Source organism: Seriola lalandi, unplaced genomic scaffold (genome assembly GCF_002814215.2).
Source record: "Seriola lalandi dorsalis isolate HSWRI2012SDOR001 ecotype SW California unplaced genomic scaffold, Sedor1 jcf7180002054919, whole genome shotgun sequence".
Lineage (NCBI taxonomy): Eukaryota > Metazoa > Chordata > Actinopteri > Carangiformes > Carangidae > Seriola > Seriola lalandi.
The window spans coordinates 192,321-219,158 of record NW_019525471.1 but is presented as its reverse complement, the minus strand read 5'-3'; the positions used below and the strand labels follow the sequence as shown (position 1 = coordinate 219,158).

At 38.2% G+C, this 26,838-nt stretch overlaps 1 protein-coding gene across 2 annotated transcripts in view; it reads left to right on the top strand.

Annotated features, from left to right (window-relative positions):
- Window positions 1-471: 471 nt before the first annotated feature.
- Window positions 472-26,838, top strand: part of LOC111673493 (protein Dok-7) — a 42,677-nt gene continuing 16,310 nt past the window's right edge. The window contains exons 1-10 of one of the 2 annotated variants that reach the window (XM_087169880.1): window positions 472-616; window positions 711-756; window positions 2,219-2,449; window positions 5,691-5,891; window positions 10,714-10,833; window positions 16,031-16,129; window positions 16,526-17,331; window positions 19,963-20,011; window positions 20,194-20,790; window positions 22,542-22,630. In XM_087169880.1, the coding sequence (XP_087026006.1) occupies window positions 563-616; window positions 711-756; window positions 2,219-2,449; window positions 5,691-5,891; window positions 10,714-10,833; window positions 16,031-16,129; window positions 16,526-17,331; window positions 19,963-20,011; window positions 20,194-20,790; window positions 22,542-22,630 (2,292 nt within the window). In that variant the 5' untranslated portion in view covers window positions 472-562. The remainder of the gene's footprint in view (window positions 617-710; window positions 757-2,218; window positions 2,450-5,690; window positions 5,892-10,713; window positions 10,834-16,030; window positions 16,130-16,525; window positions 17,332-19,962; window positions 20,012-20,193; window positions 20,791-22,541; window positions 22,631-26,838) is intronic. The other variant, XM_023431256.2, reaches the window with a different exon arrangement.

Below are 26,838 nucleotides of genomic sequence, written 5' to 3'. Positions count from 1 at the left end.
TAATAAAGTTGAAAAAGAATGAGATAGTAATGAATGCTCGTAGGTGTTTGATAAGGACATTTTTGGCAGGAAAGTAGTTAGAGAGTGGAGCATGGGTTGATTCTTATTGCATTAACATGGTCATTATAGGGTTCTTTATATTATAAACTTTTGGAGACTTAGTGCATGTTATGAGCTCCATTTCTCAAATTTCTATGTTTTATGGAAATTATAGATCACGTTATATACTGTTTTTTGTCTTTTCCTCTTTTTATGTGCAAGTATAAAATGGTCTTCAAGAAATGTGTTATTTGTGGAATGAGAATCATTTGATTGTTTCTTCCAGTAGTTTTCTCTGCTGCAGCAGGTGGTGCGAAGCAGCCCAGGTGGCAGCAGCATGGTCTGCTGACTGGTGCGCGCACGCGCACGCAGACAGAGAGACAGACAGACTCTGGTCATGCCATTTTCCATGTGCTTTGCTGGGGGCGAGTTTGAGCCCCACAAGCAGAGAGAGAGCAGCTATTTTGAAAGTGACCCCTCATTCAGGCAGCGACTCTGCAGCTGTCAGGAACTATGACTGAAGATGACGGATTCTGTTGTCGTGGAGGGATATGCCAGACTCAGAGATGGAAAAAAGGTGTTTAGCTTGACTAAATTTGCTGACGGACATGGCAGAAGTACTTCGGCGCACTTGTATCTGTGCTTAAAAAGTTTGTTTTGCTCTCTTACAGTGGAAAACTAGGTGGCTCGTCCTTCGCAAGCCGTCGCCTGTAGCAGGTAAAAAAAAAAAATCGATGTTTACCGGTCAGTCTGACACATTTCACATTAGTTTCTAACTAAGCTACTATTAACCTCACGTTAAAATGTCGCGCGGTGTGTAGGTAGATTAATGATTACGCACTTCAGCTGCGCCACAATGATAAGTTGAACATATCAGGTGCTGCCCTGCGTGTGTTTTCATGGACCTCCCTGGTTTGTGTTGATACAGAACACGGGCCTGGTCTGTGTGTCGGGGAGACTTAGCGCTTGTGAAGTAATATTCACAAACCTGAGGGTGTCTATGAGCCTGGGACAAAACTTCAAGCTTTTGAATGTGTAGGAAAGACATGAAATGTAATGTCCATCCAGCGAGGTAACACAAAGACATAGAAAATAAGAGCTGAATGTCTGACTGCAGTTTCCTTGGCAGCATGTGCAGGTAAATTAAAGAAAGTGATTTTTTAGTGCAAAGTTTGGCCTTGATTTGGGTTGTAAAGGCAGGACCACAATTCATACTGGCATCTTAAATGTGTGTTCATTTGTGTCACAGTGTGGGAACTCGAAGTTTAACAGTATTCATTCAGCTTTGAATCTGTGCTCAGATGTTCCTCAGAGGCAGTTTTTTCTTTGTGCAGCCTCACTGATGATATTTTTTTTCAATGTGTACAAGGATTCATGCAGGCCAGTTTTTAAATGAGCCTCATTTCACACGCTTATAAAATCTTACTGACCCTAATTTGACCCCATCGTCAAAGTTAATGTGCTAAAGACTGATAGTCTGAACCTCACTGTATTTTTAGATGCATCATGAATGTGCACTTAGTGAATCTGGACTTGCTATTTAGTCACATTTACTGAGGAGGCTTCAGGTTGCCTGAAGTAGAGTTTCAGGTTATCTAAACCCTTGAATTTATCAATTACCCCTGGCCTGTGTATTTTTTTTAATGAATAAGCAACTGGGCTTCAACAGTGTGATGAAGTGTATTGCATTGCACTGCGCCACAGAAAAGTTTCTTTGGATATCTGGTGCTGGACGGCTTAACATGCTCCACAGGTTAGACTGAGGTTGAGGGCTGCTCCTCCTCAGATCTTTGATGTCAGTGTTATCACAGCTGCCTGTTCTCAGCCCTCAGTTATGTGTGTTAAGAGGTGTGTTCGTGTGAAGGAGAGTGATGCACAGACACAGACACACACACCCACACCGACACACACACACACAGCCTTGTTTTGTCAGTTGACACTAATTGTTTGAAGGTGCCAAAAGACTAGAGGACACTGCAGCACCTACTGTGTGTCAGAACACATCTTATTAGTATTTGACATGGACTTAGGGAATTAATTATGGACTCCAGCTTTCTAGTTATTCTTAGGGAAGAGTTGTAAGTTTAAAGTTGTACAAAACTGTGATGTTAAATGCAGTCAAGTAATCTCTATCTTAAACTGCCTTTGTCATGTCTCACATTAACTCTGACTCCTGCAGACTGCCTCGTACTGCTGGTTTTTAAAGACAAGTCCGAGAAAGCACAGGGCAACAAGGAGAGAGCCAGTGTCACCTTGGAGGAGATCTGCGGCCTGGAAGCGGGACAGTGGTATGAAGGTGTGGCTTTTACTCTGGTCATCCTCTGCCTGAACCAGACTGTGCTACTGGGTTTCGACAGCAGGGAGGCTCTGCAGGCGTGGGACGCCCGCCTACGATACAGCCTCGGGGAGGGTGAGAAAATCTGTTGTTGCTTTTACTCCAGTGTTTTGTTCCTCGGTTGTATCACAAAATAGCATCATATTTGACCTCACTGTGCTGTAGTTTAAGCAATTCTCAACAACCAGATGAGTTCATCCATCATACTGGCAGGTTTCAGTGTTTTGAAATTCACCGCAGTCAAAGAAAAGTGCCCTGTCATTTGCCAAACCTGTGAAAACCACAAGCGAAAGTTTGCATCTTTGAAAGGAAAGAGATCCAAAGTTCACAAGTACAAGGGGTAACAAGTAAGCGTCACTGCGCACAGCCTGTATAAGAATGTTTTCAAATGCAGTTTAAAATGAGCTACATTACTGGTGTACCTAATGTCTTTAGGCGGTTAATCGAATTTCGACAAATTTGGAAAAAGAATTGGATTAAATTAAAAGAGCGCCAGTCAAGCTGCAAATGATTAAAAATGGTGTAGAAATTGGTGGAAATGTGGCTTTTATGTTTGTTTCATGTAACGAATTTAAGGAACATAAGTCTTATTATCACTCCATACAAATCTGATGTTTTCATCTTTCAGTCTCATCATGCTTCGTGTACCTTTATGATTTGTTCGCTAAGTCTGTTTCCTTTGCAATTTGGTGCATTTTGCTTTTATCGAATCATCGACTTCTCCATCTCAGCCAAGGGTGAAAACATTTTTCATGCGTTTCCAATTTGAAAATGCGCACTAATAAAACCCACCTTTAATATATTCTGCAGCCTCTTGGCCACAGCAGCAAGACTGTGTCACCATATTGTCAGTGGGCTCTGGTCAATTGACCTCAACAGTCCTGTCATGCACCCAAGAGCTTGATTTATGAAAGCCTTAAAGGTGATCAGCAGGATCTTGAATGTGCTTATACACTTATCCTGCAGAAAGTGAAATTAAGGTAAGACATGGGATTAAGATGCTGCAGCACTTTGGAGAAGCATCAGTTTCTTCACTGATGATTTATTGAAGTGAGAGAACAACATTGTAGAGAAGTCCAGTCACGATGAAACAAAGGCATGAATAATTTACTGTAAGTGAAGGTGTGATAGACAAGGGGATAATTCAGAATTATTTTGAAGTCAGAAAAACAAGAGCAAGACAGTGGCTTGATATGTTGTTTAAAACTCGTACACTGATCAAAAGTAACTGCTAGGTTTCATAATGACAGAGAGCTGCATCTGCAACCAATTATTAATCAATGTTTATGTTTTTTGACTCAGCAAGATGCAGTTAGATGTTGACGTAGTTGTTTGTTTTGAGGTTATGAATGATTCTGCAGTGTTGTCGGCTTTGCAGATGCAGGCTGTGCTCAGTGCATCAGTGGGTCGACAGAAGTTCTTCTTCTGTTCGGTTTGATAGCGCTGTGCGATCAAATTGAAAATTTACAATATTGATATATTAAACATTCGGGTCACCAACTGTCCATGTGTCATCATCCTGTCACATTGTTCTGCTTCGTCTTTCTACCCAAAACAAATTTCTGACTTATTTCTGAGAAATAAGTCTTAATTTGTAGCCAAGTGCAGACACTCATTGACATGTATATAGTCTACTGTGAGGATCTATTACATGAGTTATATAATTTATAAACAAATGGGGGCTAATAATAGTGCTGGACTGTTCAGCTGGTGGCAGGAGTTCAGCTGAATTTTAAAGCAGACACTAATGACGTGTTACAAGACCTGATTGTGTGGAAGAGAACATCGTGCTTAATTTGGCATTTGTTTATGTTAAAATATCCGTGTGTGCCTGTTTTTATAGATGCACCTGTGCCTGTTCAGGCTTGCATGTGTGTTGAGAGTTAGATAAAAGTGTGTGTTGTCAGTGTGTTTGTGTGTGGGTGGCCTGCTGCTTAATGCCACATAGTGAGTGGAGTGTGTCCAAACCAGCAGAAATGTCACCTGCCAGCCTGTGCGCAGAGCTTTTGTTGCCGTCTGTGACACCATATGAATCTTTCTTAACCTGAGTGATGACGTGACGCAGCTGGCCGACATTTCCTCATCATCGCCTCCATCAATCTCACCTGGCCAAGTTTGCTCAGCGCAGTAAAAAGTCTTTTAACTGAGTGCTGCTGGGGAACTCCACATATACTTTGAATGAAATTCCACAATCACACAGACGGAAACAAAGCACTAAAGCTATGTCAAACTTTGTTATACTTAAGTCTAAATTCATATCCAATTAGCAACCATACACAGATGTTTATGACAGGCTTTGATTGCGCTGGGCTTTAGATCTGAGCCTGTTGTGTTCATCGCTCGGCTTGCTGATTTCATCGTTTGTCTGCAGCTGTTTCTTCTTTTATGCTGAATGAAATTGAATCCATGCTGAAATAAGAGTTTTCTACGGCCTGCAAAGTGTTACTCAAGTTATTTTCAACCTGATTCTGACCGACATCAGTATAATGATGCTCACTCCAGTGCTGGGGTGACATTTTGAAAAAAAAAAGCAGTTATTTGTTTTCTCACTAAGCTTTGGATGACAACAACCACAAGTTGGTTAGCTTAGCATTAAGACTGGAAACACAGATAAAAAGATAGCCTGGCTCTGTCCAGATGTCACAATATCTGCCTACCAGCGCTTCTAAAGCTCACTGAATTACATGTGGTATCATATTTGTTTAATCTGTGCAAGTACCAGTGTAAAAGGAACTTGTTTTGTTGACAGGCAACCATTGGACAGAGCCAGGCTAGCTGTTTTTCCCTGTTTCCAGTGTTTATGTTAAGCTAAGCTAAGCAGATGCTGGCTCTAGCTTCATGTTTACTGAACACACATGGAAGTGGTATCAATCTTCTCATCTAACTCCTGGCATGAAATCAAACAAACATCCCATTTGTCATAGCATCCCCAAAAAGGTAGCTCACTGATCTTTCTGTGTATGCATGTATATATTTGTATTCATGTGGATATGTGTACAAATACAAATAAAGATACATGATTGTCCGTGTATGTATGTTTCCCATATGAGATGTGTATGTTGTGAAAACCAGTTTCTAAGTCATGAGTTTTTCTTGCTACATTGTCCATTTCTGTATTTTTCTTTCCTGCACACCTCATTACAGTGAATGTCAATTGTTAAAAAAAAACTTTAGGTTCTTGTTGTGCTTATTGAGCCTCATCCATTAAGATGCCAGTCCCTCAACTGAAGCAGTTGTATTGAATTGTCGGATTATACTTGAAGTTCTAAGAGTTAGTCTTTTCTTTAGAGCTTTACCAGTTTCTCTGTTTGACCAGTTCACAGATTCAGTGTTGCAGTCTTACCAGGGACCAAGTTGGAGAGCGGACCTGCGGCTCTCCATTTGTGCAACAACTTACTGGCTCTGTCGCGGGACGTCCCTCCTGTTATCATCGGCCACTGGAACCTTCCAGACCTGCGCAGATATGGACCTGTACCCAATGGATTTGTGTTTGAAGGAGGAACAAGATGTGGTTACTGTAAGTTCATTGCTCTTTATATTGTTTTTCTTTATCTTACATCTGGATGTGTTAGTTTGGGTTAACTGGCCATTTAGCTAATGTGTGGCTCCATAAAATTATATTTTGTGTTTGGCAGATGGTTCTTCAAAGCATCGAGATAATTGGTTGTAAGGCTGAAACAGCACAGTTGTGTTTGGGAAACATGAGGGGAACTAAAGGAACTGTAAAACATTTTTTAAGATTAAGGAGCAATATACATTTAGTACATGGACAGGGAAATGTATAATATCAAGGCTGAAATGAAAAGTGAGAGAGCACAAAAATTTATTCCATACACAGTGCAAATGAAACGAATAAAATTTGATGTTAAGAAAAGGCAAACAGCGTCTCAGTACAACCACATTAATCACTGTCTTCATCTTCTCATGGCAATAATGTCTCTGGAGTGAAACCGGGTCACATCATGAGAGGCTAATAGCTCATTAAATCATGTTATGAGCCGTGTTTTCCTTATGTCTATCTCAAACAGAGCAATTAATCACTGGCTGTGATTTGAGATGATTCATTTCTACCTTTCACTCAACAGTGTCTGTGGAGAGAGCCTCCTTCCTAGTACAATGACTGTCCCAGTACAATAATGTCATGTGCAACTGTGAATTAAAAACATGCTTTACAGCCAGTCAGTGGAGGGCGAGGGATTCTGTCTTCGAAGTTTGAGTCTTTATTATTGGTAATTAGGCTGTTCTGTCTTCATTTTGCTAATGTGGTTTGTAAAAAATATATAAAACTTTTTTTTCCTTGTGGCTGCAACAGTAAATAGTCTGCAGAAACAATCTTTTGGTCCAGCAGCCCAGAGAAAATTGATCATTCCGGCTGCAGCTCATTTTCCTTCAAGGCCTGTTTTTAAGTTGTCTGGATGAAACTGCAGTGCAGTAATAACTGGAGGGTTTTGATCACGCCGTTGTTGTCTGTAATGTATTGGCGATGAATAATTGATCAAGTGTGGACAAATGAATGTGATTCATGAAGGGACCAACTAAGAACACAAAGCTATTCAGGAGGCTCTGTCACATTCTGGATACATGTTTGTGGGATTATATTTATAATAGTCATAGTTTAAATCCTTTGGTGCGCCTTTAGAGAAGCTGTTAACCATAATAAATGTAGCTCCTTTTTTGATTTTAGTTCATTCCTCAGTGTATTTGATGGATTTAAATCATCATGCCGTCCCGGATGTTTTGGGGCTGATTCCTTCATGCAACGCTTCCCACTTCCAACTGGCATCTCTCAGCAAGGAAAACATCAGTGTCAGCGTTAGGATTAGTGGGTTGAACTGAGTCACTGGATGCGTTTCCCTCTCTATCTGCTCATACATCTGGCCTCCCTCAGGCGGACACTTTAAGAAAGATGCTCAATGGAGTTTTATGACACAAAGAGAAAAGAGCCTTCACATGTGTTTTATCGCTGCCAGAAGGGTGAGATGTGCAGATGTCGTCTTGAGCGGATTGTAGGATCTTCAATAGGTTCTTGTTTAACTGCCTCGTATCTGAAAAGCGTTTGATTGTAACGTTTATAGGGCAGCTAATGGCCTGTAACTTACTCCTTCTGCTCCAGCTGTTGTTTAATTTTGTTGAGCCGGAATACTGGTTATCAGTTTTTCACATTAGTCTTCAATTCAGAGTTGAGGAAGTGTTTGGTGGCTAATGGAAGAGCCATTTGGAGTTTCCTGCTTTCATTTCCCAGCTTTGACTTGCTTCACCATATGGCCAAAAGTATCTGGAGCCCCAGTAACTTTTGTCCGGGGCTGTTTTTCATGGTTCCACTTAGTTTCAATGAGGGGGAGATCTTCAATGCTACAGTCTACAATGATATTTTAAACGAGTGTCTCCCAAACTTTTTTTTTGTTCAAAATTATCAGATGAGTGGAGACTGTCATAGCAACATATTAATGTCCATGGTAATGGAAAAATGAGATTCAAAAGTCACATATGGATGTGGTATTTGGCCGTCCACATACTTTCGGCTATGTGTAGTGTGAGTGGAAATATTACTTATAAAATTTGAATAGTGGGCTGTTACTGTTGATATGATTTGTGTGGCCTAGTATTGTAGAGAATATGATGCAAAAGGCAGTAAAGTTTTTCACCTGTTCTCATTTGTTGGTCATCTTTTGTCCTCTGACTTGGTAAAAAAGTAAAACAGCTGCTTCATGGCAAAAAGAAACCTGCTGGAGGAAATAATTCAGTCTGTGCAGGATCATCCCTGCTACGCCCAAAATTCACCATCATGTCACTGCACAGATGCTGTTTTTGAGGAATATGAGTTATTTCTAAGCTCAGATATAACACTCATAAGCTGTGTGTGTGTGTGTCGCTGCGATAAGGTAAACCACAGCTGGGAATAGGCACGAAACCATTAAAGAGATGAGTGTATGTCAACACCTGGAGGGGGCCGACACCGACTCGAAGGGAACACCAGAGACATCAGAGCGTTTCGGACACGCAATGGAAACATGACACTTGAGAATGCGATTTATGATTTATTTAGCTCCATTAACTCTTCAGCAGTGACACTCACGTAATGTGAAGAAGGTCAGACATCACTGTTAGTTTCATATAAAAAAAAAAAAGGCAAATTTGAAAAGAAATCAGTGAATGCTAAGGTGCATCCAAATGTTTGTGTGTTGAAGGGCGTGCATTCCTGCGACATGTAATCTCCCAGCACAGTTTATCCAAAGCAGAGGGAGAGGTGGTGTAACGATGTTGGACTGTCCGACCTTTTGTCCACGTCCTGCTTGATAGTTCACCTCAGTGTTTATAGTTTTTCAGCAGGAAATGCTGGATTTTATGTGTATATGATGTGTACGTACGTTTCTATAAAACTAGATGGATTAGATAAATCGCTTAGTCAATCAATAGAAAATTAAAACCATTGTGATAATCAGTTTAGTAGTTTTTAAGCAAAAATAGCAAACATTTGATGCTTTCATGTTCTCAGTTGTAGCCCTGTATAAAAAACTTGATATTGGTGCTAAATTGATCAGACAGATGGACGAATGATTGACAGAAAAATGATCAACAAGTTGAAAAAAATCATGAAGCAGATGCTTTAATAATCCCGATAAAACAAAGACCACATAGTTAGGAAAATGGAATAATAAAAAGATACATAACTAAAATTTTAACGAGAAACTGAACAAACTCTACAAAACTAGAATATAAGACTAGATCATTGATTAACCATTCAAGTGAAAATGCCAAACATTTCCTAGTCTAAAGATCTGACACTAGGCAGAATGCAGTTGTTTACAGGTCCCACAACAGTTTTCAACTACGTCCTCAGTTTCACACATGAACCATACGCCGTCCAGCCATATACTAGGTTTTTTTAATTGTGACAAAGCCACAGAGAATTATCACCCCATTGTCCCTCTGCTCTACGGGGGTTTTTAGTGGGTTTTTTCCTGCTCATTGTTTTGGGTTTCGGGCCCTCACCATTTGTGTTTCGGTTCACTCCCATTGACTCATTCATCATCCTTGTTTGCAGTCACAACAGGCAGCTGTCTTACGTGCTGAAGCTTTAAAAAACCTGCTGCACGCTCCCTGTCCAGCCTAAATGGCCGACAAAGTTAGTGACTACCTGGTGAAATATCATTTAGCAGCTCTGACAGAAGCTGCCACTGGTTTAATAGACGTCTCTGAGCTTGATTTAAAAAGTGTTGCTACTTTGTACGGATGCTGTGTTTTTATCACTTTTTAGAGCAGAGACTAGAAGGGGCCACTTGAATTGTTTTTGTTTCTACACAGAATCTTCTTCATGTTGTAAACTCGACAAGCTCTGCCACCTATTCTTTGTTGTTTTATACTGTAGCCATTGGCAGTACACCTACTGTTCACTCACCTGCTATCAAAAGCTCAATGTGTGTAGATGTGTATCCTCACAAAAAGAAAAGGTATGAAGTTAGAGCATCTGATTCTGACCTGAGTTGTTCTTGTGCCACAGATACATCTCTGATCTTAATAAGATCCATATCATAAGAATGCTAAGCAGGCAATACATCTTCCGTTTCAACTGGTGCAGACACCTGCACAGACTGTGCTTGCTGACCTTTGACCCCCCTCACGGCCAGGGGGGTGTTGGGAATGTGATTGAGACCAGCCTTGACATGGGTGGTCTCAGGAACAAGGCGACACAACGACCCTTTATTGGTGACACCTTGTAATTGACAGCCAGTTGCATTGTCAGAGGGGGAGGTCAAGAGACCTCTGGAGAGCATGACCTCTGACCTCTGCATCATTATATCCTCCTTGATGACAGTCTACATCAATACGATAGATGAAATAGGAGCCATAAAAAGGAAATTAGATTGTTTTAGACTTTATGAAATGTCTAACAGCAACCATGACCAGGGCAGGATATCGAACATCATTATAAATGACAAAAAGTTAGCAATAAATGCTGTTTTGCCATTTTTAGACTGTATTTTATTTAGGCACAGTTTTCGTTGGCTTCTTTAGTTAAATTAAAAAAAGTATTGGTTTGGAAGCAATGATTAGTTGATAGACAGAAAATTACTTGGGCTTTAGAAATTGCACTGAACATTTTTCACAATTTTTAGTCATTTAAAGAGCAAACAAAGAATGATGAAAATAATCTTTTATTGAAGCCCTACCAGATATCATCTATATCGACACTATTATTGAAGAACTTGAAATGATATCTAGCAAATCTTGTGATAACTTGAATAAAATTTTTACCAATTACAGTCTATTTGGCCTGGCAGTTTACATTTCAGTACTGCAAAAAGTAACATGACACTAATACAGTCTGCTTTCTACAGGGGCCGGTGTTTTTCTGCTCTCATCTGCTGAGAGCGAGCAGATCAGCTTTCTATTCGACTGCATCGTCAGAGGCATCTCCCCCACCAGAGGCCCCTTTGGACTGCGGCCAGTTTTGCCAGGTCAGTACCAGAGGTGTTTAATGCTGCTTAGCTGGAAAGGACTGGAAAACCAACTGCGTGTCAGAGATCTACGCAGACAGGGAGAGTTTAGTTGTAAGAGCTATTATTCAGAGAGAGAAGGTGGAACTCCAGGTGATGCTTATTTGGATAATGAGTAGCTGCACTGTTGCCAAGGAATATGAGCAAACACTTAAGTCAACACTTGCCATGATAATTGTAGCAAACCCTGCATGGCTGCCCTCCTGTGCTTCCAGGGATTTATCTTAGCTGTGAGGTGCGCTGCCTTCCTGGAATCCAGCCATTTTTGGCAGAATGAGTCAGAGGATTGCTCTGTGGATGGATATGCTTTGATGTGTCTAAATTATGACTGACAGCTGTTTTTTTTTTTTTTATGTAATTGGGTAATCCTCTGAAGCAATCTATAATTTTAACCCCTGATTTAAGTGTACTGTGGTGAATGTAAAGCTTAGGGTCACCTTAAACATCAGTAAGAGGATAACTACTGTACTCGCTGTACTGCTGTGATTATGGCATTATTCGGTTGTCGCCTATGTATAGTTCAGTGTGTCGTGCTACTGCTGGAGAGCTGGAGGATGGGCCGCGTTCCAAATTTTCTTTACTATTGTTATAGCAGGGTCGTCTGGCAGGATTTCAATTTGTCAAAAAGGACAAGTACAGTAGTTCAGTTATAGAGCTAATATGTGAACATCATGATCTCCATTTGCTAATATTTGAAAACCAAAGGGCTGTAAGTTTTCCAGAATCAATAGGGTAGAATATTTTAATGAGTGAGTCTGTAACAATAATAGTGAGGTTTATTTGTATGACGAGCACCAAGCTCTGGCCTGTCCACCCTCAGCTTTTCTGCTCTCCTGTTCTGCTGCCACCAGTTGTGGAAACTTGACAGAATCTGGTTATTTTCTTGGCAAAAAAAAAAAAAAAAAGGTTTTACTTTTCAGTGCACAACTTGCTTTAAAAGTTGTAGTTTATAATAATTTCTCAATGCCAAACTCTTTCCTGCTCCAGCTTCTCAATTGTGAGGATGTTCTGCTTTTCTTTATTGTTTGTGATAGAAAACAGGATAAAAACGGAACATTGTGACATTGACATTCTCAATATACTTAGACAATTATAGACCCAAGAAAATGTCAATGTCAGCTCTAGGAAATTGGAAATTGTTTTCTGACAGTTCATGTACTACATAATTAATTAAGAAAAACAATCAGCAAAGGAATTAATAAATATCAATCAAATACTCTTAACTCTTAAATTTAAAGCTGCTCTAATCATTATTTTTATATTACAAAACAAATGAGTAGGTGTTGTATCATAGGTATCGAACATAGTGACGAACCTTCAGAGAATTAGCTCCCGGCTCTGCAGCTCCCTTCAGTGCTGCAAGGTTTTTAGCATCTTTCAGCTCTTTGTTTTGGTTTTATCAGCTGTAACTTAAATGTCTTGGCTAAAAAGCGAGATACAACAGATGGACACAAACACAATCCTAAATGAAAGCTAATGTTGTTGCTAAAAAAAGGCAACAGTTTGCTAATATATTAGTCAAAACAACTTTCTAAGTTGATAATATGTCAATGTGGTTTGCTCCCACTGTTCCCTAAGGGGTAAAAAAATCAGTTATTGCATCTTTAAACTTCAAACGAACTATAAATTGTATCTTGGCATTTGAAAAAAGGAACAGAGGAACAATATGAGTCGTTATGCAATATGAGCCCATCCCATGTACCTGTGTCTTCAAACTCTGGAATGATTTCAGATACAAAGAATTGTTCAAGAAAAACACTCTAATCCCTGTATCTTCTCCCATTCCTGTATCTGATATTATGATAAAACATTTGGGTGCTACATCTAATATTACTAAAGCCATTAAACATTATCTGCTCTCCCGCTGTCTACTTTAACACCTCTGATTTTCCACACGAGTAGTTTCAAACATTTTTCTCACCCAGTCTGCAACTTAACAGAAAATGTGAGGCGGGCAGCTGTGGGGGGTTCGTACATATTCTGGTTTTCACACATCTTGCCGCCTTGACCGCAGGTTGAGCTCATACTCCTATTATTGTTGCACGTAGTAGAATAAATAGCAGGGAGGATGTTGCATGGAGAGTGAGGGGTCAAAGTCACAGTTCACACAAGCAGAGCAGCCAAAGCCTCCTAATCACTCCGGGCATGTATGTAACCTCATCCACAGGATTCCACTGCTGCCTCCCCCACTTCATTGCATTCTCGGACACCAACCACTACACTCTCCCCTCCTATTTCTCTCATCTTATACTGTATTACTTCTTACTTCTTCTCAATTGTGTCACTGGTTCTCACTCGCAGTTCACCTAACAGTCTGTGTCTCTTTCCTACAGACTAAATTTCTGCCTCTCTGGTTGTCACTCTTTTGATTGGTTGCTGTTTGTTTCCCAGGCTCAGTTATCTGTTGGTTATCCTTGCGTGCTGTAATGTTTCCACCTCTCTCTGCTCTCTCTTTAGACAGGATATAAATTTTTTCCCATGGAGCCCATCACTAAATAGTTTGTCTTGAAATGTGGGAAAAGAATTTATAAGGTTTAAACTAAGATTTGACATTTATAAACTAAGATTTTATGATTGGTTAGTGGTTATTGTTTCCAGGAACTCTCTGTTGTCCCGTAAGTGCCGTCAGTTTCAGTTTATTTAGTTTTGATTCCTTATCTCATAACTGTAGCATAACATGTTTGAAGCCTGTTTACAGCTCAGTGCCATTGGTGCCAGCTACTAGAGCCAAAGAATCCTAAATTGGTCGAAGGGGAGGGGGGGGGGGTCAGTGGAGATTAGGTGGGATGAGCAAGCCGCAAAAATACAGCTGAGTGTGATAGGCTACGACACCTGTCAGTTAAGCAGGTGTTGCCCAAGATACACGCCTTTTTGGTCTCTTTGGCTGCGCAGCATTTGGTCAAGCTGGCATGCTGCTTGTTGCACATTGCAATAGCAGTGAAATCTGTTTAAATGGAGTGCAGGTGGCAAATGAGGCAGCAGGTATGATGGTGAATCTCCATCAGCTGATAATTAAGCAGCAGCAGGTGGTGGAGATGCTGCGGTAAACTTTCATTTTGTTTATCACAGCTTTTAAGTGCCGACTGAAGCAGTACAAAACCTTCTATTTCCTTCTGTCTGGATGCAGCCATGACAAACCATGTTTAATTTGTTTTTACAATGTCGCTGCTATACTTCTATTCAAGTGCCACACACAGCCTTCAATTCTCGAAACCTCCAAAACACAAAAGCACTGCAGAACTACCATCAGTGAAAATGTTTTCACTTAAGAAGAAATGTTTTTGTTTTTATCATTACACAAAAAAAATCGAGTTATAATGTGTACAAAGTGTGATCATCGCAAATATGAAGCATTTATTTTTACAATTAAATGTTGGTACATGTAAATGTAAGATTCAAACTACCCAATCACCAAGTCTGACGGTGGGTTTACCTCGTACCTGCAGTAAGTAGGTTAGATGTATTGCTTGCATCTGTTTTTAGGTTCAGCAGGGAGCATGAATCTGTGCATCCTGATCTTTGTATTCCTGATATTTTCAGTTCAGCTGTGGTAAATTTAATTGATTGGACATGATTAGTAAAGACACACACTTGTCTGTACTGTATCACAGCAGAGCTCAGAGACAGGATTGCGTTGAGGTACAGATCTGGGGAAGGATACAATCAAATTTTTGCTGCATTAAAGGTTCCAAAGAAGAAGAAGAAGGACAAACATGACTCTACCTAGAGCTGGCTGCCAAACTGAGCAATCGAGGGAGAAGGGCCTTGGTACCAAGAACCTGATGGTTACTCTGGCTGAGCTCTGGGCTTTATGGCAGATGGAAGCCTCTCCACAGTAACAGACACATGAATGCCACTTGGAGTTTGCAACAACAAAAAAACACACCTCAATTACTCTCAGACTGTGAGAAACAAGATTCTCTGCTCTGATGAAACCAAGATTGAACTGTGTGGCCTCAATTCGTCATGTGTGGAAGAAACCAGACAATGACGCATCTCCACACAGGATCTCTGGAGCTTCGTCAGAGATCCCCAGATCTGTGCCGCGACACAATCATGTCTCAACAGCAAAAAGGCAGTTCCTTCGACTTCAATCAAATTCTTCATCCTTTCCATTTTTTCGCTACCAGACCCAGTAGATCGAACTCGCCTTCAGTGCTGTTCTTTGCTCTTTCTCTCTGTAAAAACTGATGCTACAGCTGCATCTACACTAACCTCTTTTATAGATGCCATTGTTATTAACGAACAGTCTTGTCTCGCTGTCATCACATCGCTGCCAGTGGTTCCTCCCATATAAGACGCTGATTGGTCTGAAGCTCTGTGGTACAACAACAAGCAAACAGCCTGGAGCCTGACAAGATGCATTCTAGCTTGTGAGAAATCCAGCTGCCTCTTTAGGTTAAATACTTTCTGAAGGCACTGTACATGAGACAAAGGACACCAGTGACAAGACTCACTGAAGTCATCCAACAATTTGTCCCAGTGTATTATCTTTTTTTGATTTGAGGACACTTTGTACACTGTAAGTCAATACTCCTACTACCATTTAGAGTTTGGTACATTTATCACATTAATATTTCAGGCTCTGATAGATGTAAAAAATTGATCCAGTGTCAAGGTTGACCTTGGTGGTCCAAGGTACATTAGATCCTTGCACAGCACCAACAATCTTTAGCCGCCAGCAGCAGAGCGCGTACCAACAGAGCCATGTGGCAGCGCTATTAATAAACCCTGTAGTGTTACACAAATGCTGCTAGGTGTTCCCCTGTGTGACCCTTTTCTCTGCCCGTCCAGTGTTCTGTCTGTTACACTAACAAAGTGTTTGTTGTTTTGCTGTTTATTCTTGTCACTGGGAATTTGTTTTCATGATGCCAGATGAAGATGAGTGAGACCCTCGTGGTTGAAAATGTCCCTTCTTGTTTCTCTGGAGTATCTGAATGTGTTATCACAGCTGTGTCACGGCAGTACAAAATGCTCAGCTGCGTCACATTTGATCCCATATCTCACTGACAGTAGCAAGACTCACAAAACTTACCTCATCACTCGTTAATTTGATGATTCACAGCCTCTGAAGGAGGCGATTTTTTTTTCTTGTTTTTTTATGAGTCTACAATATGAGCTGTGGGTGAACTTATGTTTCGGGTGTTCTCTCTGACAGATCCCAGCGCCAGTCAGACCAATTCAGAGGAGAAGTTAAACCATGAGGCTCAGGAGCTGGAGAAACGACTGAGCATGCTCTCTCACAGGAGCAGCACAGGTAGAAAATGCAACTGAAAATTCTGTGTGCTCAAATTCAAAGAAGAAAAACTGCACCTAAAAGTTTCCCCATTTTACTCACCTTCCTGCTCCAAATGTGTATCTTTCATTAAATAATGATCTCAAAGCACATATAATCATTCTTTCACTGCTGTGAACCTTCTGCCCTCAAAGAGTATAAATGATGAATTGGCTTTTAATAATGTTGTACTTAGATTTAAATTAAGTTTGCAGATTTGACATTATTCACACAGGTGATATATTGTTCCTATTATGTGGTGAATACCAGGGAGAGAAGTGGTCGAGGAAAAACAAGCCTAATAACATTATGAAGCGTTAATATGCGTTATTGATGAATGCAGTGTTTTTTTGTTGATGAAATTTTATTTCTTGGCAGTGTCGTCCACGTACTGCCCGTCTGCCGGAGGAGACGACCGCAGCATATCCGGTTCTTCTGACACGTCAGACACCAGCCAATCGGACTGCAGTATTGGCAGCCGGCTGGCCATTTGGACCGAACCGGCCTCAGCTCCGTCTGAAAATGTCGGCCATGTGGCCGCTAAAGTGGCACTACAGAGCATCGAAAAGCTCTCAGTCAGCCAGGGAGCTGGAAGTCGGCCTGCGGCCAAGCCCCCCCGTCAGCTTCAGGAAATTGGACGTCAGAGTTCATCTGATAGCGGCATTGCCACCGGCAGCCATTCCTCCTACTCTGGGAGTTTCTCCTCCTACACAGGCAGCCTGGATATCACCACTGGGGAAGACTTTGGGTCTGTTTTTAGCTTGCCTCCCCACTTGGCTCAAGACCTGAGCCCTTGTACTTGCCCCACTGTTTCTGGACATGAGTACCAGGTGCCAACATCACTTAGGTATCTCTATGACTCTCCTAAGAGTCTTTTACTAGAGGGAAATGTGGGTGCCAAAGACAATGAACCCCCCACACCAACTAAGGACACATCTGCGCTGCCAGGTCTCACAATAGAGTCAGCAAAGGGGGATAAGAGCAGTGTCACGACTTGTGAGGTTCACTATGAAAATACTGAAAGACAATCATTGAGTGAACACTCACAGGGCCCTGCAGAGGAGAGTAAAAAAAACAAGGTGGTGCCCTCCAGTGAACATCCTGACCCCTGTCACATCTGCAGCTCCCTCACATCTGTCTCCAAAACCATTGTTACCATCTGCTCAGTGTGTGGTGGATTTAAGGTGAGTAGGAACATATTTTTGAGTGTTGGGACCAAGTTGGTTTTTATTTATTTATTTATATATAATATATATGTCTATGTACTTTTTTGTGTGTCTTTTTTCCCTCTTTTTTCCCCTTGGGTTAAGCGTAGTTCTATCGTTTAATCTTAAAACGTAGATGAAATAGCATCTCTCTCGGTCAGACGGTCTCCCTAACACTCTCTGTTGCATAACCCGCTGTCGTGCAGTAGCAGCTTGTGTGAGCAGGCCTTATCATCACTCTATCATCTGTTCTGTGGCTCGCTGTCAATATGACCTTTGTGGTGCAGGCTGACGGTGATGCCGCTTTGCATTTGGTGTCAAAACAGCGAACAGTCCCACGACCCATCTGTCTAACAAGTTATCATTTCAGCATCCAATTGAAGTTGACACTGTCATTGTATCCAGCAGATCTGGACCTTGCGAGTTGTGAGTGACTTGCAGTTTTCTCTTTTTAAAACTTTAAACGTTTATTGCGTAACTTAACGCAGCTGAGATATGGGAGTGTTCTTGTTTTTTATGAGAGTTGTGTGTAAACTCTTAATTGAATGCCATCCAGGTTTAATTGTTGTTTTTATAAACAAGCAGCCAAATGAGCCTGTGATGTGTTGCTTCTCTGGCAAAAGTCTGAGTCAGTCTGAGCTTTGAGGTTTAGTCGTCTTGTTCTTTTAGGTGATGGTGATTTTCTCCTTGGCTACATGATCTCAGAGTTGGATTATTTTCTGGTTTTCTTCATCTTCTATAATTTTGAACTCAATATCTTCGGGGTTTGGATTGTTGGTCAAACAATACAGGAGATTTGAAGACATACATTTTTAACTCTTGGAACATGTGGTGAGCATTTTTTTTACAATTTTCTGGCCATTTTTAGACAACAATTAATCGAAAAATAATCACCAGATTAATTGATAATGAAAATAGTTTCAGCCTTAATTCAGATTAACATCATAGAAATTGAATCAAATATTCACTTTTCCAGTTGGAACCTGAGATTTTGCTTAAAATTATTTCAGTGATTGGTCTCATTTTTAAATTATTAATCAGTTAATCAGCTGTACTCTGTTGCTTTCATTGTCTAATCTTGATAAGTTTGCATAAGTGACAAATATAGTGAAAGATATGTTAGATTTTAGTGTAAACCAGTTGTTGCCTATTGTATCCTGCCCGGCTGTGGTATGTAGCGTTGTATCATTTTTCATGAAATGTCTTTTTACTGATGAATTACAGTAAAAAAAAATCTTGCATTTGTAGGACAATAACTCTTAAATATTGATGATATAATTTAAATTTCTTTGCCAAACTCTACCACTTGAACAGCCAGGTTTATTCATGTCAGTCAGTGAAACTGAATACTCACAGCTCCACCTGCTGGTAGTGCATTTAGTCAAGAATGCAAATTACATTTGATTAACTTTTCATGTGTTTCTGGATAAAGTATGTGTCCTGTTTGTTCCCTTCAGTCAGACTTCAGTGAGCTAAATTAAACATAAGTTATTGGCCAGAAGCTGATGGATCAGGCATGAGCAGTGTGGGAGGGCATTTATCACCCTTAGTCTCAGCAACACAATCCACCCTTGTAGTGTTTATTGGCTCACAGTTAAAGGGCTAGTTCAAAACAAAAGAGCATTATTCCTTGAGTAAATACATGTAATTTCACATCTTGGAATATATTTATAAATGCATGAAGATCATTTCATCATAATTAATAATAATTAATATAGTCGCTGTCACACAGTTGTCATCCGACTCAATCCGAGGAACAAAAATCCAAGTGAAACACTGGAATGATCTTTGTGATGGATGTCGTCATATTTCGGTCGTGCACATGACATTTAGAGCACTCGCAGTCATGACATCTCACACAATTTGAAACATTTGGAAATATATAAAACTAAACTGTCAAATGTGGTGAGCTGGCAATAATCTATATTTTTATCGTAAACAAAGTCCAGAAGCAGCAATGAATTGATCCTGTCAACAAGTGTTGCCTGTGTAGCCAAAGCCCGAGTCATGTTATTCCTCTGTGTCATAGAGCTCCACTGTTGTTCATAAAGTATTTAAAACACATCAGTGAGCCACAAAGCTGTACTGGGTGGCATGTTCCTTCATTACGTTGAACATTGGCACTGCCGTTTACTTCCCACCTCTTCTGTTTTGCTGTTGTAAATTCTTGAATCTGCAGCCCAACAAATACACATTCCTGTTTTTGTAACCTTTGCTCAAAGTTAGTTTAGTAGCCTTGTCTAAAAGTGAAGCTCTATATTTACAACCCATTTATAAAGATTTATATCTTCAGAGGAACCTGTTGGCTTGTGGCTGAGAGTTTAAAAAAAAAAAAAAAAACAGAAAATACTAAGAGATTAAAACATTGTTGGTGTGTGTCTTTTCATGGGATTGTTTAAAAAACATGTATATGTGTGTGTGTATATATATATATATATATATATATATACACACACACAGATCATTGCCAACCTTTTCCTTTTTAAGTGCCTCATATATAAACACCAGGCTCAGATGTTTTCTTACAGTTTATATTTCACACAAAAACCCTCAATTTAAGACAGTTTGCATAAGGAATCTAATTAGTATATTTCCTTTATCATTTCACAGGGGACACCGTGCATCGCTGCAAGTGGTTCAGTGATAGCTGCTGTACCAGGTAAGTGTAAATAAGCTAAAATATTGTGTGTACACTGCATGCATTTCCTTTGGCATGCAGATTTGATGCACGTTTGGGCCGAGGCACTGATGTAGCAGCCACAGCTCGCTGACTTGATTTGGGACAGAAATCAAAGTGTGTTGAAGGGTTTTTGCCTCCAGAACATCATATTTTCAATTCAGCAGATCAAAGCGTTGACAAATCACCATGCAGACCTGGCACTGCCATTGAATACAGTATTGCGGTGAAGAAAATTCTGGAGAAATCCGGGGCCTCTCCTGGCTCTGGAAGCATCCCCGGGACGAGTGAGGATTCGCTGCTGCCAAAACGAGGAAGGGAGAAATTAGCCAGTCTCTTAGCTGATCTGCTCGGCTTTCCAAGTGCAGATAGGCAGCCAGAGGCAAAGCCAAACAGACTTAACTTGTATGAGTCAATGAGCCCTGCTTTTGGAAATGAGCTCAAATCTGCACTGACTGGCACCTGTGTACCATTACAAGATTCACAGCAAGACAGAAGAGCTGTCATTTATGAAAATTGTTTGAAGTGTCAAAGAGACCACTGCCAGCCTCCTCCCCGGGTCGTACCTGCTGAAATGTTCCGCAACAGGAACATTTACTCTTCGCAAACCTTTCCATCCGGGCTGAACCTCAAGAAAAGCCAAGGACATGAAGTAGCTGTTAATGAAGAGCTGCTCTATCAAGCTCACAGTGATGGATCATACGGCGTGGACGGGCAGTGTCAGTATGAGGAGATGAATGGTTGCTCAGTGACCAGTGAAGGTAAGAGGCCTCTTCACCAGTTTCCTCTTCAACTGATAACAAAGCTTCTGTGATTCCTTTGGTGTCGTTTTCCTGCTCTGTCCTTTTGAAATGAGTCTTTTTGATTCTGTCCTTCTTCCTCTTTGTCATCAATAAAAAAAAAACACACTTTCCTCTTGGCTTCTTTTATTTTATCAACTGCTTGTTTTCTTCACACTCTGTGATGTTTGTTTTTTGCTGTTGCTAGTACAGCTGAGCTCTTTGAGGTCTCTGAAAACTAGAGGGAATTGAAGTTACTGCAAAGTTTGTTAAAATCTGAAATTAAGGACCGGCTGATGGTGCATTTTTAAGGATGACAAACTTTGGTACCACTTTCTAACAAGGCCCATTATAAAGGATTTTCCAAGTTGTAACTGATGGTTTAATAAAGCTTTATAGATTATAAATTACAAGCCAATAGGAGAACTTTTGGGTTGCAAGGTTGTTAAAAGTCCCTCTGATTGATTGGATCATATCAGCAGTCACCTTCTGGAGCAGGGCTGCAGAGGATCCCTCCCAAAATCTATTTACAATTTATTAAGCATTTATTATTGGATTATTGTCATTTAAAACACCATTATTACTGAATAATTCTCACAACCAAAGTTCTTACTAATGGTTTATCTAGCATTGGTAAATGATTATTAACTGTTATGAAAGTGAGAAATTACAGCACTTAATTCTCTTTAAAGGTTGCTTTATTTCAAAATGTTACTGAAAATAATGATACATATTGGGTACATTTTATTTTCTAAAAAAGACGATTGGTAAAAGTTTAGATAAATGCACTGGAGTTATGAGTGTGCTGCTTTACATGCACATATTTATATGGATCCCTTTTAAGACTGGCTGCTTAAAAAAATATATATCTGGAAATTATAGTCAGACCGATAAATACGCCAGGTTAGTATACTGGCCAACATTAGCTTAGTGCAGAGGTATCACTATATACACTGGCTGATAAGCAACAAGAAATTGCATGAAGGACATAAAATGTCGTCACAAATATATATTTGAAGCAATGTCACGACTGCCTAGATTTTAAGAGTCTGTAAAAGTCCAACTCAGTTCACAGTTCCTTTTAATAAAAAAATAAAATAAAAAAGATTCTTATTAAGTTCATCATGAGTTTATATACAAAAAATTGACATATCTTTTTTTATACTGTCAGTAATCTGTTATTGACCTGAAAAATCCACCATCAGTTGGGCTGTTACGTTAATGCCACTATATGTGTTATAAGATAACTGTCAGATTATATCGTCAATGCTGATGTTGCATTTAGAATTTAACATGAAAGCTTTCTGGATAATAAAACTGAAAGTATCAGTGACAACAATAGTTACAGTTTAGTATTTATATCAGGTTTTGCACTTCACTGTCCGCAGCATGTCGAGTTTCTTTACCAGCATGCAAACTTTGATGTCTTGTACATTAGCCGTGTTTAATACATCCCCTATTCCCAACACCATGCAGCAGAGGGATGCTATTTCCCCATGTGTAATAGTTTGTGGTTTTGTGAGATGACAAATCATTCCACTGTTACTTGTTCCCATCCCTGGATCTGCAGGAATGCATGCATTTATACCCAGAGAGCACTCTGTCTGCTTTGATTCACAAATGGATTTAAAAACCACAGTATGGGATTATTTTCTCCACTGGCAACTGGCACAAAAAAAATTGCAGTTTTGTTTCATATGTTTAAAACACATTATATTTTTCTCTCCCACCAGACAAAAGGCTTAATAGCAAAGAGGAAAGACGAAGAGCTGATCCTGCTTATGAGATCATGGAGAGTCGAGCGCCGGAGAGGAGCTCTGAGGTAGGCCAATCCAAAACTCTAATCCGCTTTATGCTATCAACTGCTCACACATTTTGACTGTGTATCTCATTGTGCTCTGAGTTCATAAACAATTTTGGGGAAAGGTCTGATATCATGGGAGTACCAATTAATAGGGATTATAGAGAAGCAATAACAGCTTATGAAGAAGCTTGAACGCAAGAGTCATAAGGGCAATATCTGTAATTGAACAAGAGAAATTTTGTTCACTCAGCCTTTTATAGTTCTGAAAAAAGTGTGTCCAGTAAATTATCCCATCAGTGGATAATCGTAGCTTCAGTTTGTTTGTGTGATGAGACGCATTGTTCTCAGAGGTGTTCAGGTTACTATGAAGTTTTATGTCTTACTTTTTTAATGACGTTTTTATACATTTTAATGCCTTACTATACCATGAGGTTTTTATACCATACTACTATGACGTTTTTTGGAATTTTTATGACTCACTATACTATGACGTTTTGTGGCTTATTTACTATGATGTTTATATGGATTTTTATGCCTCATTATACTTTGATGTTTTCTGACATTTTCAAGACATTTAGTGCCTTATCATACTATGATATTTTTATGCCTTACTATACTATTACGTTTATATGACTTACTATACTATGATGTTTTGTGACATTTTCATGTCTTATTATAATCACAGGTTGTGTGCCTTTATTATACAATGACGTTTTTATACATTTTAATGCATCTTTATACTATGACATTCAACTACATTATTATACTATGATGTTTTTATGCCTTACTATACTGTGACGCTTTATGCCTTACTTTTTTAATGACGTTTTTATACATTTTAATGACTTACTATACCATGACGTTTTTTTGGCATTTTCATGACTTATTATGCTCTGTTGTCTATGCCTTACTTTACTATGATGTTTTTATGACGTTTTCATGTCTTACTATAATCACAGGTTGTGTGCCTTATTATACTATGACATTTTATGCCTTGCTTTTTTTAATGACATTTTTATATTTTATATTTTTTATATTTTTTATGCCTTACTATACTATGTTGTTTAGTGCCTTATCACACTATGACGTTTTTATACATTTTGATGCCTCATTATATTATGACGTTCATTCACATTATTATACTATGATGTTTTTATGCCGTAGACGTTGTCTGTCATTTTAATGCCATACTATAGTTTGACGTTTTCAAAATTTATTTTGTGCCATACTATACTATGATGTTTTATGCCTTCTTTGATGACATTTTTATACATTTTAATGCTTCGCCATACTATGACGTTTTTTTGACATTTTCATGTCTTATTATAATCACAGGTTGTGTGCCTTATTATACTATGACGTTTTTATACATTTCAATGCCTTACTATACTATGATGTTGTCTGACATTTTAATGCCATACTATACTATGACGTTTTTTGGCATTTTTATAACTTACTATACTACGTTGTTTAATGGCTTGCCATACTATGACGTTTTTTGGTATTTTTATGCCTTACAATACTATGTCGTATAATTCCATACCATACTATGACATTTTTATGACGTGTTATGCTTTAATATACTATAATGTTTTTTTGACCTTTTATGCCTTAATATATTATGATGTTTTTTTTTATATTTTATGCCATACTATACAATGACGTTTTTTGACATTTTTATGCGTTACTATACTATGTTGTTTAATCCCTTACCATACTATGACATTTTTATGACCTTTTATGCTTTACTATACCATGTCATTTTTTGGCATTTTTAGGCTCTACTATACTATGTCGTTTTATTCCATAACATACTATGACATTTTTATGACTTTTTATGCCTTAATATATTATGATGTTTTTTGACATTTTATGCCTTACTCTACAACGTCGTTTAATTCCTTACCATACTATGACGTTTTTATGACCTTTTATGCTTTAATATACTGTGACGTTTTTTGACATTTTTATGCCATACTATACTATGACGTTTTTTGCCAGTTTTATGCCTTACTTTACTATGTTGTTTAATTCCTTATCATACTATGATGTTTTTATGACCTTTTATGCCTTAATATATTATGTTTTTTTGACATTTTATGCCATACTATACTATGACGTTTTTTGCCAGTTTTATGCCTTACTTTACTATCTTGTTTAATCCCTTACCATACTATGACATTTTTATGACCTTTTATGCCTTACTATACCATGTCATTTTTTGGCATTTTTATGCTCTACTATACTATGTTGTTTAATGCTTTGCCATGCTATGACATTTTTATGCCACATTATACTATGACGTTTATTGACTATTTATGCCTTATTATACTATCACGTTTTTTGGCATTTTTATGCCTTACTTTACTATGTCGTTTAATTCCTTATCATACTATGACATTTTTATGACGTTTTGTGCTTTAATATATTATGATGTTTTTTTGACATTTTATGCTTTAATATACTATGACGTTTTTTGACATTTTTATGCTCTACTTTACTGTCATTTAATTCCTTATCATACTATGATGTTTTTATGACCTTTTATGCCTTAATATATTATGATGTTTTTTTTTGACATTTTATGCCATACTATACTATGACGTTTTTTGACATTTTTATGCCATACTATACTATGATGTTTTTTGCCAATTTTATGCCTTACTTTACTACGTCGTTTAATTCCTTATCATACTATGATGTTTTTATGACCTTTTGTCTCTTAATATATTATGACGTTTTTTTGACATTTTTATGCCATACTATACTATGATGTTTTTAGGACTTTTTAATGCCTTAATACATTATGTTTTTTGAGAATTTATGCCATTTCATATTATGACGTTTTTTGCCAATTTTATGCCTTACTATACTATGTCGTTTAATTCCTTATCATACTATGATGTTTTTATGACGTTTTATGCTTTAATATACTATAATGTTTTTTTGACATTTTATGCCATACTATCCTATGACGTTTTTTCACCTTTTTGTGCCCTACTATACTATGTCATTTTTTGTTTTTTTTTTATGCCTTAATATACTATGTCGTTTTATTCCATAACATACTATGACGTTTTTATGACTTTTTATGCCTTAATATATTATGATGTTTTTTGACATTTTATGCCTTACTTTACTATGTCGTTTAATTCCTTATCATACTATGATGTTTTTATGACCTTTTATGCCTTAATATACTATGATGTTTTTTTGACATTTTATGCCATACTATACTATGACGTTTTTTGGTATTTTTATGCCTTTTTATACGATGACGTTTGTTCACATTTTTATGCTATACTATACTATGACGTTTTTATAGCAATTTTATGCCTTACTCTACAACGTCGTTTAATTCCTTATCATACTATGATATTTTTATGACCTTTTATGCCTTAATATATTATGATGTTTTTTGACATTTTATGCCATACTATACTATGATGTTTTTAGGAGTTTTTAATGCCTTAATACGTTATGATGTTTTTTGAGAATTTATGCCATTTCATATGACGTTTTATGCCTTACTTTACTATGTCGTTTAATTCCTTATCATACTATGATGTTTTTATGAGCTTTTATGCCTTAATATATTATGATGTTTTTTTGACATTTTATGCCATACTACATTATGATGTTTTTTGAGAATTTATGCCATTTCATATTATGACGTTTTTTGCCAATTTTATGCCTTACTTTACTATGTCGTTTAATTCCTTATCATACTATGATATTTTTATGACCTTTTATGCCTTAATATATTATGATGTTTTTTTGACATTTTATGCCATACTATACTATAACGTTTTTGACATTTTTATGCCTTACTTTACTACGTCGTTTAATTCCTTATCATACTATGATGTTTTTATGACCTTTTATGCCTTAATATGTTATGACGTTTTTTGACATTTTTATGCCATACTATACTATGATGTTTTTAGGACTTTTTAATGCCCTCATACATTATGATGTTTTTTGAGAATTTATGCCATTTCATATGACGTTTTTTGCCAATTTTATGCCTTACTTTACTACGTCGTTTAATTCCTTATCATACTATGATGTTTTTATGACCTTTTATGCCTTAATATATTATGATGTTTTTTTGACATTTTATGCCATACTATACTATGACGTTTTTTGACATTTTTATGCCATATCATACTTTGACGTTTTTTGGTATTTTTATGCCTTACTTTACTACGTCGTTTAATTCCTTA